Source organism: Peromyscus maniculatus, chromosome 15, assembly GCF_049852395.1.
Source record: "Peromyscus maniculatus bairdii isolate BWxNUB_F1_BW_parent chromosome 15, HU_Pman_BW_mat_3.1, whole genome shotgun sequence".
Taxonomy (NCBI): domain Eukaryota; kingdom Metazoa; phylum Chordata; class Mammalia; order Rodentia; family Cricetidae; genus Peromyscus; species Peromyscus maniculatus.
In genome coordinates this window covers 577,501-591,304 of record NC_134866.1, presented here as the reverse complement: position 1 = coordinate 591,304, position 13,804 = coordinate 577,501, and the positions used below count along the sequence as shown (strand labels likewise).

General features: G+C 46.5%; 1 protein-coding gene across 3 annotated transcripts in view; it reads left to right on the top strand.

The window, feature by feature from the left end:
- Positions 1-37: 37 nt before the first annotated feature.
- Positions 38-13,804, top strand: part of Brd9 (bromodomain containing 9) — a 25,933-nt gene continuing 12,166 nt past the window's right edge. Inside the window, exons 1-11 of one of the 3 annotated variants that reach the window (XM_006990017.4) lie at positions 38-171; positions 717-931; positions 1,129-1,261; positions 3,385-3,445; positions 3,958-4,102; positions 4,745-4,855; positions 5,492-5,604; positions 7,563-7,695; positions 9,721-9,796; positions 11,088-11,183; positions 12,958-13,090. In XM_006990017.4, the coding sequence (XP_006990079.1) occupies positions 120-171; positions 717-931; positions 1,129-1,261; positions 3,385-3,445; positions 3,958-4,102; positions 4,745-4,855; positions 5,492-5,604; positions 7,563-7,695; positions 9,721-9,796; positions 11,088-11,183; positions 12,958-13,090 (1,268 nt within the window). In that variant the 5' untranslated portion in view covers positions 38-119. Of the gene's footprint in view, positions 172-716; positions 932-1,128; positions 1,262-3,384; positions 3,446-3,957; positions 4,103-4,744; positions 4,856-5,428; positions 5,605-7,562; positions 7,696-9,720; positions 9,797-11,087; positions 11,184-12,957; positions 13,091-13,804 lie in introns of all 3 variants that reach the window. The other 2 variants (XM_006990016.4, XM_016008296.3) reach the window with 2 other exon arrangements.

The window sequence follows — 13,804 nt, the reverse complement described above, 5'->3', positions numbered from 1 at the left end:
ACTGAGCACCGCCCCCTGACCCGGAAGTACTCAGCCGTGGCGAAGGGGCCACTTCCGACTGGCGCAGGTCGGGCTACGGGCAGCCGCTTCTCCCCGGATCCGCTGCGACCGCAGCCATCATGGGCAAGAAGCACAAGAAGCACAAGGCGGAATGGCGCTCGTCGTACGAAGGTGCGGAGCCCGCGGGCGGGGTCTAGGCTGCGGGTACTGGCGGGGGACGGGGTTCCAGGGAAGGGCGTGGTCTGCTCTGGGCGGGGTTGTGGAGGAGGTGCCTGAGGCGGGCGGGGTCCTGGGGGGGGGGAGGCAGGGGCGGGGTTAGGCCTGGGGACGGGCCTCCGCTGCTGCGTTTCCTGGATCGCAGTGAGAGGCCATCGGTTTCTCGGGCCCTGTAGCCTCTGTGGACCTCCTCTCTGGCACCAGAAAGACCCACAACAAAAAGAGGGGCCTCCGCAGCGGAACTGGGGTCTTGGGTCTCAGGTCGGGGTGGTGTACTCCTCCTGGTGGGAAGGATGCCCTGAATACCCCCAGTGCCGATCATGTGGTTTGAAAGAGGACTGAACACAGACCTGTCAGTGTGAGAGCCCGTCTTTCCCCACGGTTTTGACAACTCCCTGCTGTTGAGTTCATTGAGACCAGACACCCACCCTTGTGACACCCACAGGGGTGCGGTAGTCCCACCCAGCATTTTGCAAGTTTGACTCACGGTCTGTGTGCAGATTACACAGACACGCCACTGGAGAAGCCTCTGAAGCTGGTGCTCAAGGTGGGAGGAAGTGAAGTGACAGAGCTCTCGGGATCTGGCCACGACTCCAGCTACTATGATGATAGGTCAGACCATGAGCGGGAGAGACACAGAGAAAAGAAAAAGAAGAAGAAGAAGAAGTCAGAGAAAGAAAAGCACCTCGATGAGGAGGAGAGGAGGAAGCGGAAGGTAAAGGTGCAGTGGCCTGTGATGGGGACGCTGATCGTGCCTGGCGATACCTGGGCCGATGCTGCGGTCCTGGGCTTCCAGGGCATCTTTGGCAAAGGCCTGCAGTGTGTCAGGAATGGCAGAGGTGTGCAGGGCCTATAGTACCAATCTAAAAAGAGCTCCAGCTGTCCTGTACCTCTGTTCTTTGACACTCATAGGAGGAGAAGAAACGGAAGCGGGAGAAGGAGCACTGCGACTCGGAGGGGGAGGCTGATGCCTTCGACCCTGGAAAGAAGGTGGAGGTGGAGCCACCCCCAGACCGGCCAGTGAGAGCCTGCCGTACACAGCCAGGCAAGACCCTGCCCCGGACATGTTTTCTATCTTGTCTATAGCATGGTTATTCACTCGTTGGGGCATTTAATAACACAAGCACAGATGCCATAGAGATTAACAATGTTGTGTCTCACAAAACCTACAGTATTGTTTGTTTTTATTTTTTTGAGATAGGGTTTCTCTATGTAGCCCTGGCGATCTTAGAACTTGCTCTGTAGACCAGGCTGGCCTCAAACTCAGAGATCTGCCTGCCTCTAATTCCTGAGTGTTGGGATTAAAGGTCTCAGACACCACTACCTAGCTTACAGTATTTTTAATCTGGTTAAAGTTTACTAATTTTTAGTCTAGAAGTTTGACTTTATTTGCTTTGCTATTCCAAATAGCACCATCAGGTTAGTGGTCCTTTCATGAGTCATGTGAGAAACACATATGAAAACATGGGAATTCTTCTTGGGAAGAAGAGACCCCAACACAGGCTCTCATGGTAGGTCTGGAGTTACTTAAAGTGACCTCAAGATGACATGTAGGAAGTTAGAGGTCTTTGAGAAGTTTCTGACCTGGGCAGCCTGTGCCAGGGATGACATTTCATGGAGTCTCTTGGAGTGGTATTGTGTTCCCCAAAATATTGTGCACTCGAATAAATTTATCTGGGGTCAGAGAACAGGACAGCCACAATATTAAACATAGAGCTTAGGCAGTGGCAGCACACACCTTTATCCTAGCATTCCAGAAGTAGAGATCTGCCTGGATCTCTATGAGTTCAAGGCCACACTGGAAACAGCCAAACATGGTGACTCACGCCTTTAATCCCAGGAAGTAATGGCAGGAGGCAGAAAGGTATTTAAGGCATGAACACCAGGAACTATAGATGGTTAAGCTTTTAGGCTTTTGAGCAGCATAGTTCAGCTGAGAGGCATCCAGTCTGAGGAAACAGGATCAGCTGAGGAATTGGCAAGGTGAGGAGGATGTGGCTTGTTCTGCTTCTCTGATCTTCCAGCGTTCACCCCAATACCCAGCTTCAGGTTTGTTTTTATTAATAAGACTCTTTAAGATTCATGCTACAGTCTCCGTCTTGGCTCTTAGATTCCCTGGCTTCCAGACTTCCTGTATAGGACTCTACAGGCTCTGTTTTTAGGCAAGAATGCCTCTTCCTACATGGAGAAAAACTGAGGAGGCTGAGTGTCAGAACATGGGTTATCAGGAAAGCTAATGTTAGAATCAGATTGTGATGGCTGCAAAAGAAATGTTCATGCCTCCCCAGTCTGTGTGGGGATTTTTCTCTTCAGAATTTCATCCTTTGACTGAATTTGACCACCCCTGATTTATCAGGGCCACTTGAGATATCTATTATAGTCCTTGTGGGAAAGGATGCTATTTGCTAATATCTTCCACCCCTGAGCAGCTCCCTAACATAGTAAATTTTCAGGAAACAATAGTCAGGGACTGTCTTCAAAGTGGCACAACTGCTGACCTCAGTGCACCTGAATGACACAGTGCAGTCACTGTGACCTTCAGAGGACTGAAGAGATTAGTGCTGCTGTGGACATACCCTGGACAGTCAGGGACATGCTGTCAGGCTGACTGTTAGCTCATGAGGTCTGTGTGCATTGTGTGTCTCTTCTGCTTCATAGTGAGAATCAGTCTCGTGTGACTCATGCAAGCGCCACTAACCTGATGGTGCTATTTGGAATAGTAAAGCAAATGAAGTCAAACTTCTAGACTAAAAATTGGTAAACTTTAACCAGATTAAAAGTTCTGTAAGCTAGGTAGTGGTGTCTCAGACCTTTAATCCCAGCACTCAGGAAGTAGAGGCAGGCAGATCTCTGTGAGAAGTTTCAAGTGAAGTACTGACCAGGGAGTCCAGAATGAACTCTACCCACACTTTTGCTTCTTCCATATCTTGTCTAGAATACCAGGCTGGATTTTTATGGGAACTGGAAATAGCCTTATGGTCTTGAGACATGCTGTGTATCCCTTTGCCAACCTGCCTATGTTGAGGGAGCTGTGCCCAAGTTCTCAGTTCTTACTTAGGCTTCAGATGCTATGAAGTTCCACAAGCAGATGAATATGGAGATTTCTGATGAAAGAAATGAAGTCTTGCTGTTTGATTTTATTTCCTTGCTTTCTCTTTATAAACTCAGCTGAGAATGAGAGCACACCCATTCAGAGGCTTCTGGAGCACTTTCTCCGTCAGCTACAGAGGTAACCCCGTGTCCCACCTGCCATCTGTCACCCATAAGACAGACACCCCACCTTCTCTAGATACCCTAAACCCCACGTCCTGCCTCTACAGTATACTCCCCCACTTTCTCCCCATCTTGAGACACTTTGAACCCTGAATCCCACCCACTGCCACCACAAGATGTGTGACACTCTACCTTCTCTAGGCACTCCCAGTCTGGCAGGGTGTGAGAGTACTTGTGTAGGCCACAGCTCCAGGGCCAGGGAGCTCATACGCTGCATTCCAACCTGTCTCATCTGAAGTTGGTGTCCAGAGCATTGCCTGTCAGGGATAAACTGGAACAGTGTCATTTTGGTTTTTGTAAAATATCTGTTACAACCTTAAAAAGGCATATTTGTTTTTCCACTGAACTTTTAAGAAGCAAATTTAAAATTTAGTTAGCTATATGAATTTTTGGATTGTAAAAATTCTTATGTCACTTAGAAATTTAGACTTAAGAGTTTTTTCACTTCAAAGATATCTTTGCTTTCAGAAAAGATCCTCATGGATTTTTTGCTTTTCCTGTCACGGATGCAATTGCTCCTGGGTATTCAATGATAATAAAACATCCCATGGACTTTGGCACAATGAAAGACAAGATTGTAGCTAACGAGTATAAATCAGTCACAGAATTTAAGGTAAATGAGTTTTACTTTCTGAAATAATGTTCGCAAAACTGTGTGTGTGTATGTACATGCATGTGGGTTTGCCCATGACCACTCACATAATGAACACTGTGTATGTACCTCAAGTCATTTTTTAAAAATAATTTCTTGCAGATGTATTGTTTTATTTTATGTGTATAAGTGTGTATGTGCACCACGTGTATGCCTGGTGCCTTTGGAGATCAGAAGAAAGCATATAATCCCCTGGAACTGTAGATACATATAGTTGTGAGCCACTCTGTCAGTGATGTGGAGCCCCTCACTCCATTTCTCACTTCTGGTTAAAGAAGCAGACATGTTAGTTTTTATTCCTATTTTTGTCCATGTTCTTACCAGATAGGAAGGAGGGCTGGAGTAAAGAAGGGATCTTAGAATATTTATACAGTCTTTCTCATAAAATCTACATACTAATATACAAAAGGAAATTGGAGACTTTGACCAGATTTTCACTGGGAAATTCCTCATGCAAATAAAAACTCATGGATCATTATGAATCTCTGTCTTCTGAAGTTTGTTTTTTGCTGAATTTCATTCCTTCCCTTTTGGCATCATTTGATGAGAATGGAGAACTTTGCTGTTACTTATATGGCAAATTCCTTGTATTTTTCTTCTTAGGCAGATTTCAAATTAATGTGTGATAATGCGATGACCTACAATAGACCAGACACCGTGTACTACAAGTTAGCCAAGAAGATTCTGCATGCGGGCTTTAAGATGATGAGCAAAGTAAGAAACCCACTAGAACAATGGCGCTGAGCCGAAGTCTTCTAACTTTCTGTGCCTAACAGGCTCACAATGAATGACACGCTTCATCCATCCGCCACACCCAGGTGCTGACCCCTGCTCTAGACTGCCCTGTCCTCCAGGCACTGCCCACTTCTGCACCTTCATACAGCTTAGAGGTGCCTTTACAAGGGCTGGTGAAAAGTTCTGGATCTAGGGTCAGGCTGGCTGGATCACAGCAAGCCTTGTGGTTTTGCTCTGTGCGACAGCCTCACTGACCTTCAACAGTACAAGCTTATCCTTTGGCTTTCCAAGTGGCTTCCTAGAGCTATACTGTAAGCCAGGCTGGATGAGCCTCACATAGGCAAGGGACACTTGCTGGGCTCCACCATTCCCTCACCACCATCTCTGGGCCATATCTTGAATGCTGAGCCCTCGCAACCATTCCCGCTGCAGCGTCTGGGAAGGTGGCGATTAGGCCAGGTGAGGCCGTGGCCATCCCATGCCATCCCATCGTCACGGCTCCGTGGCTAAGGGAGAGGTAAAGTCCTGCTGCTCTGTCCTTTCTGATTCTAGGAGCGGCTGTTAGCTTTGAAGCGCAGCATGTCGTTTATGCAGAACATGGATTTCTCTCAGCAGGCAGCTCTCTTGGGCAGTGAAGACCCAGCAGTTGAGGAACCTGTTCCTGAGGTTGTCCCAGTGCAAGTAGAAACTACCAAGAAATCCAAAAAGCCGAGTAGAGAAGTTATCAGGTAAGGCTTGTGGAGCTATTGCCTGCAAGCAGGACAGCAATGCTTTGCCGAAACAAGGGCGAGGGGACCTGTGGCGCATCTCATCCTGGATGGAGGAGCATGGTCTCTAAGGATTCTTAGGTTCCACGAGGCCACGTGGTGCAGCCTAGGGACCTTGAACTGGATGCCTTCCTGGTGCTGGAACTTGAGAGGGCAATGCCATCCTGTTCTGCCTGCCCCCAAATGAGGTGATTGTGTCACATAGCTGATACCAGCCTATCACCTGTGTATGTTTGCAGACTCTGCATCTTGCAGGGCAGTTCTGTGGAGTAAGATGGTCACTTATTGCATGCTCATCACAGCTCATGCTACTGATGAATGTGAGATGCAAGGGGCCTGAGACCACTCTCCTGTGTTCTAGCCACATGCACTGGGACTCACAGACCCATGGAGCTGGCCCTGCAGTGCATTTTGCCGGTTTGTCATTACCATATGATATACATTCTATTTTCTAATATTCATCCCTTTAGTATATGCCCTACATACATAGCACCTGCTAATGACCTATGTACTTACCTGTGCAGAGAGCACAGTTGCAGTGAGCCCACTCTGGTTATCAGCACTCACCATGGAACAGTGTCCATAAGCTGACTTCTTTAGTCCTGTAGGGAGATGGGTAGCCTGGTGATGAGCATCAGGAAGGTCAGGGTGCTTCAGACATAGCTCCCTGAAGCTTTTCTCTTGTCCATCAGGCCACAGCTAATTAAGGGACCTTCAGAGGACATTATCTATATCCCACACCACACGGTTTTCATGGTGCCCTTTTGTCTCATGGATAGTGAGATATTGATGTTACCGCTTCAGTAGCAGACCACAGGGAGCATTTAGGCAATCATAGGAAGTTGGAGCCCTGCATGGTTTCACTGTCCAGCATGTGGCTCCTCTGACTGGTTTGAGCTGTTGGGGGACTGAGTAGCTCAGAATGGAAAGGTGAATACCACACAAGTAATAGGTGGGAGGTCTCAGTTTTGTTTGTGAAATATACTTCTTTCTGGGTTAGTGACTAACCTGTGACCTAGGATTCTATGAAGTTGAGAGGACACATTTTCCTAAGGCAGGTTCCCTCTCAGCAGACAGCTCTTTCTAGTGCACTGCCCATTGTCCTCTCTAGGGACACCTGCTGCCTTCATGTGTTCCTGGCCTCTCAGGTTGCATCAGATTTGCAGAGTTTCTAGTTAATGGCCTTGGTGTAGATGGTCTTGTCACTAAGATTCTTCCCTCATCTGTGGGTTCTATGGCTTTTAGATAGAATGGATAGTTGTGGAGTTTTTTTCAGAATTCCCGGATTTCAAAGTCTGAGTTTCTATACTGAAGTCCACCAAATGCTACAGATCATGCTTGACTGTCAGTGCCAGTGCTGTGGGACCCCGATAAGAGACACCATTATCCCTGGGCTGGATTTCCAGGGAGCATCTCTGTCGGTTATGGGGCCATCCTTTTGTTGCAACATCTCTTAGCCATTTGTGCCAGGGCAGAGAAGAACCTGCCTACCTGTTTCTACTATCTGCAGGGGCAGGCTGGCTCCACAGTGCCAGCACTTCTCACTTTGATTCAGAACTATTCCTCCTTGGGGAGCCCAGGGCTTCTTGCAGCACTACTGCAAATGTGACACTCCACACAGAGGGGACTTTGTCACATTTTCTTTAATATCTGTGTAATTTCTGTCACCTTTTTTTCCCTCTGTAAGAAGACAAGTGTTTTTCTGAGATGTGGAAAGTATAAGGGGTTCCATTTGGTTTGCATTTTTTTGCTCCAGGAATAGGAACATGATCAGAACACATAGGAGTGTTATGAGAAGTGGAAGGATTAAACTCTGCCCAGTGCTTCCCTGCTGGCTTCTGCAATGGGTGTTCATAGAAGCTACTGTTGGGAAGCAACGGGCAGTGCCTATGATGACACTTGGTTTTCATGCCTTACAGCTGCATGTTTGAGCCTGAAGGGAATGCCTGCAGCCTGACAGACAGCACTGCAGAGGAGCACGTGCTAGCCCTGGTAGAGCACGCAGCTGATGAGGCTCGGGACAGGATTAACCGGTTTCTCCCAGGTGGCAAGGTAGTATCTGTGGCCCTCCCCTGAGGGCCATGCCACTTGGCCTCAAACCCTCAAGTTTTTGCAGTCAGGTACCACCATCAAAATTGGGAGTGCTAGGGTCTGGCCAGAGTACCTCCTGGATGCCAGGAGTTCAGGCCAGAGTCAGATCAGCTCTTTGATTGTCTTGGTCTTATTTCCTCAGAGGGGTCTGAGATCATGTTGGCAGGGCTATTCTGAACATGGAATATGGTATTTCCCCACTACATCCATCCTGGGTCGGGGCCACTTGTGACTGACACTATTGCTTAGGGGAAGCCTTGATTGCCAAGCTTCCCTACAGGTAGAGCCTCCTTCATAGTCAGTATTCACAGGGGTAATACCAGCATCTCCACCCCTTTGTTCATCTGTGGCTCTATCCTTTTTGTGAGCCATTCGTAGATTATTGCTGCCATGTCTTAATGCAGCTGTCTGTGTCCCAGCAATGGCAGAGCGATCCACCCAATTATTGCCTGCTTCTCTGTAGACCAAGGTGCTGCCACTCTCAGAGCACCTTTCCTAGTACAAGGTGATCTGGTGCAGAACATCTGTAGATGATAACACATCCCCTGAAAAAGAATAAGGGCACATGGTAAGATGAGCCTGTTGTGTTCCACCAGACCTGACATAATCTAAATCTATCTCAATGTAAGGTCTGTATTAACAGTAATCAGAACTTTACATTCTTTTTCATGTCAAGTCTTCAAAATGTGCATTACTCTTTAAATACTGAATGTTGAATTTTGGACCCTCCAGTTATAGGAAATAGAGGGATGCTTTTTACTGGCTTGCTCCCTATGGCTTGCTCAGCCTGCTTTCTTGTAGAACCCAGAACCTCCAGCCCAGGAATGGCACCACCCACAATTAAGAAAATGCCTTATATAACTGGATCTTTTTGGCAGGGGGTGGGGGGTCAGTGAGGGGCGGGGTGTTGGAGACAGGGTTTCTCTGTGTAGCTTTAGCTGTCCTGGAACTAGCTCTATAGACAAGACTGGCCTTAAACTCACAGAGATCTGGCTGTCTCTGCCTCCTGAGTACTGGGATTAAAGGTATATGCCACTACCTCCTGGCTACAGCTGGATTTTATAGAGGTATTTTCTTAATTGAGGTTCCATCCTTTTAGATAACTCTAGCTTGTATTAAGTTGATATAAAACTAGCCAGGACCGATATCCATGTGGTAGGTAAAATGCTGTCAGGTAGAGCCAGGAAATGTACCTGTATGGGTATATACCATGTATATATTGCAACTTCAGAGTTGCTATGTTGGTAACTGTGTTTGCATGTACTTTGTTGTCTGGTGAAACTTCCTCTTCCCTCCAATACCACAGGCCATGTCATGTCTCTTCCCTTTTGTAGTACTGCATTGAGAAGCCTGACCCTAGTACCCTGGGTATATTTATTGTTGGTGCCCTCTCTCCAGGATCTGCACCTCTACTGCCTCTGCCCTACTTGTTACTTGCTCTCCGAAATTTCCCCTTTACAATCACAAGAGCTTACTCTTCATGCATCTAGCCAGTTCCCTGCACATCTCATTTGCACATGTACACCTTCCACACCCTGACATACTGTCCCTGTATGAGACTGCAGGTGACTGTGGGGAATAGTCAAGGCCTTTTGTGGAAGATTTTTAGTGGAGTTATGTTTCTACCTAGCCAGAGATGGAGGTCTATAGTATGGTATGATGCTTTTACTTAGCTGGCATTCCTCTCATTTTGTTCAGGCTTAATAGATGGTTTTTAATATTTATTTCTGGGACAAGGCTTTTATTTCAGAAACTCTTTGGAAGGCAAACTCTTAGGCACCTTGGTCATAATCAGGTATATTTAATCATGAGCTGGTGCAATCAGTCACAAGCAGGCCAATCTTCAATCCCTGGACACATGAGAGGGAGTCTCTGGTTCTTTCTCATGGAGAAATTGGTGGAGAAGTGACTAATATGTCACTTGTCTCTAGTAGATGGCACACAGTTTCCTCTGGGGAATGACATTTGGATGCTACTTCCTTGCAGATGGGGTACCTGAAGAAGCTTGGAGATGGAAGTCTGCTCTACAGTGTGGTGAATGCAACTGAGCCTGATGCTGATGGTGGGTGCTCTTGCAGGGCTTGGTTGCTTGCATGTTGTCCTCTAAACTCTATACATACTTTGAGCATATATAACACATTCACAAGTCACCACTACTGCTTGCCTGGCTTCCCATTTCTACATATATCCTTGGTGGCATATGTGTGTACAGTGAAGCCTGTATGTGTCATGAAAGGGGCTAGGATGTCATTGGACCGCCATTGGGTTTCTCAGGGTAGTGATAGAATCTTATGGGCTGAATTTCGTTGATGATGTAGGAAGGTTTTGTCTCTTGAGTTCTGCCAGCGCTGCTTCCTCATGGGCTAAATGCTGACCTACACACTTGAAGCTCAGAGGTATTCTGGAAGGAAGGTTGGATCATATCAGGTTAGGTCTTAGTGGAAACATGAATGCATACCAGCCTGGAGGGGCATTTCATTCATCAGAACATCTTGAGAAGGTAGCAGCTGTGCATGTGAATGAGTCCCTGGGACTGCAACATGTCCACAGACACACTTGGAGACGGTGAGACACAGTGGATGTTGGCTCACACTTTCCTGCTTTGCCTTTGGGCCTCTTGACATTCTTCCTCCCAGCCCTCAATCAGCAGGTTGTTTCATTGCTCTAGTGTGTACGGGATAGCCACTCTGATTTTTAACTGTTAGTGGAAACAAATTTCTGTGGTCTTCAGGAGAAACTAGATGAAGTAGCCCATACTTAGGCTAGAAAGTCAATGTGGAAACTGAGGTTCCTGCCAGGAGTGGAGAAATGATGTGCAATGTGAAAACCAATAAGCAGATGTATAACCAGATGAGCATGTAGAGGATGGCCATTAAAGTGTTGCTAACAATAGGTGCTGAGTGAGCAGTTTGCAAAGGTGTCAGTATTGCTGGCATGATAGCCCACAGACATGAGAAGGACAAGCCCGCACCCATTTCTACTTCCCCAGCACTGGGATTATAAGCATGTACCATTGTCTTTAAAAAAAAAAAATTTTTTTTTTAAAGTATAGATTTGGGGAATTGAACTCAGAAGTTCATGCTTACAAGGCAAACACTTTGCCAATGGAACCATATGTCTAGCTCCAGACATTATATTTTTTCATGGTGTTGACTTTAGGGCAGTTACAAAATCAAATTGAAATGGTGTTAGTTTTAAGAATTATATTTTGCTTTTGCAAAATGATTTTTAAATGGACATTGTAGAGTCTTTATGCCTCCACCCCTCCCTGTCCAAGGTGCTATAGAGAACAGGCTCATCACTGCTGAGGCCAAGCTAGCTTGATCATTCCCTCTGTCCTGTGTCTTCTGCAGAGGAGGAGACACACCCTGTGGACCTGAGTTCACTGTCTAGCAAGTTGCTCCCAGGTTTTACGACACTGGGTTTCAAAGACGAAAGAAGAAGTAAAGGTGAGTACAGTGACTGGTGGGAGCTCTCGGGAGCTGAAGGGTGGCTGGGCAGGCGTGGGGATGAAGAAATTGCCAGTTCCTCCTCCATGATTCTCTTCATGGTTTTGTTACTGTGCCTAGATTCAGATTTCAAGACAAATGAAGTTTAGATTCATTAAAGTAGGTGGATTAAAGTCATACTGGGTGGAGAATTCCTGCTTTGAATTCTGCTCTCCACTAAGGGTGAGTTCAGACTGAGCTCCTAAGCTTCCTCACACAGGCTTCCCCTCTCCATAGGAGTCTTGATTCAGGCTCCTGAATCAAGACTTACATTTTAACCATTTGCAGAGTGATGGAGCTGCCTGGCAGCCAGGAGAGCTAGACAAGGTGGTTGTGGGTAGCAGCATGGCATGAGGGAGGAGCAGGTATATTTGTGTTTGTGGGGTCTACATTTATAATCGATCTACTAGTGTGTTTTGGAATGTGTGTGCTTGTATGTACGTGGTAGCATGTGTGCTTGGGTGCTTATAGGACTTGCTTTGACCTGTTCATGTGATTTAGTATGTGTACACACTTGCTTTGGTGTATAGGTATCTATATGTACACAGGTATGTGCTTAAGACTGGAGAGCATTCAAGCTGAATGCTTTGTGGGTCTCAGCTAAAAGTATTATCACTTCCTTCCTCTTGAAGGCACAGTAGATTCCTGGTCTGAGCCTAGGTGTGCTTTGATGACATTTCTTCTGCCTTCACTGAAGTATAGAGGTGTTTTAAAAACATGTGGAACATTTTAGCATGTTCCCCTTAGACTTGGCATTTTGTTATATTTCCTGTCTCTGTAGTTATTCCAGACAGATTGTTTCTTGAGTGGTGATATAGGGGCAGGGATGGGATTGTCCTTTTCTGTGTCTTTGCTTTTGTTCTCCTTTGTTGTGTCCTGTGGCCCTTGCTTTTACTGTGGCTCAGTCACCTCTGCACCATAAGCTTTTACCATACTTCTTTATCCCTGTCAGTCATACACACCATCTGCTTTTCTTGGTATTCATTCTAGGTACAGGGAGGCTTGGTACTACCTCAGTATAGGGCATTTTATTTCTGGAATGGTGTTTTCTACATCTCTGAATATGAGAGACCAGCCTGCATTTGGACCTTCTGTTAAATTGTACCTTCTGTGATGTATGATCTACCCACACCTGCCTCCATCGCAACCCCTCCCTTGATATTGCTCACACTTTGCTTTTGAGATGTTGCTTGTGTTTGGTTCTTAGCTCAGCAGTTTTGTCCCCAGGAGGCATTTTTATTACAGGGAAGAAGAGGGTGTGTGGCTATTGTCCTATAGGAGAGAAGGAATGCTATAGCAGAATGCAGGACATGGCATAACTTCTACCCATAGTGGCTGTCAGTAGCGAAACACAGCCATGTAGACATAGCCTCGTTTACTATTATAACCCTGGGTAAGAGTGTATTCTGTATTGGTTCAGCTCCTGGTTCTCTCAGGGAGGGTTCATGAACTGACTGGTCCCAAGAACCACTTCCTCTTGTCCAAGCTCATCTTTACCCAAGGGTCAGTCTTTGCTTTGTATCCCTTGGTCCACAGGTGTGAAATAGGGTGCTGAGTAGACACTGCAATTATCCATGGGCAGTTTCTGCTACTGAGTTTGTGCTCAAGCAGGAAGAAAAAAGTTAGAACCAGGCATGGGCTCAGGTTGAGATCATCTGGAAGGAAAAATGGCTGTGGCCATGCTGGCTGTGAATTGAGCATGACTCTGACCTTCCCTCTGCTTCCGTCTCCTTAGTTACATTCCTCTCCAGTGCCAGCACTGCACTTTCAATGCAGAACAACTCTGTGTTTGGGGACCTGAAATCAGATGAGATGGAACTTCTGTATTCAGCATATGGAGATGAGACTGGTGTGCAGTGTGCACTGAGGTAAGCCAGGTCACACATATGTGTGAGATCTGTTCCCTAGTGAGCAGCTTGGCATTGCTGTGCACTCTGGGAAATATAGCTCTGGCTGATAACAAGGTAGTGTCAGCAGAAACTCCAGGACTATTTGCCACTCTCCATTCCTCTGCCTTAGGCCTGTCTTGCAGTTCAGCGCAGTTTGAAGAAGGCAGTGATCCAGGCTATAGCATAAGTATATGTTAGCAAACTGTGTATACTTAACAAGAAGTTTTTTTCACAATTGTTTTGAGATATGTTTCCTAGAGACTGTTAGACAGCTGGAGCCATAATAATAAAGTTCTAACATCAAGGCCTAAAGAAGGCCTCACTGTGCTGAAAGCTGGAGGTCTGAGGCCCAAGATTTGGCACTCTTGGTTCAATACAGACACTGTCTTCACGCAGCCTTCCCTCTGTCCTGGTCTCCTCTTCTATGACACTAGTCAGGATGGATCAGCAACTACCCTGGTGGCCCCTTTTTACCTTAATTACTTCTCAGAAGACTCCATCTCCAAATACAGTTACATTCTGTGGTGCTGAGGTTAGAATGGCAAGTGATGAACTTGGGTGGGGTGGGGTGGGATGACATAGGCAAAATTCAGCCCATAACACAACCTAGAATGTAGCATAAAAGTACATTGTAAAGCTAGAGAGATGGCCTAGTGATTGGGTGCATACTGCTCTTGCAGAGGACCTGAGTTC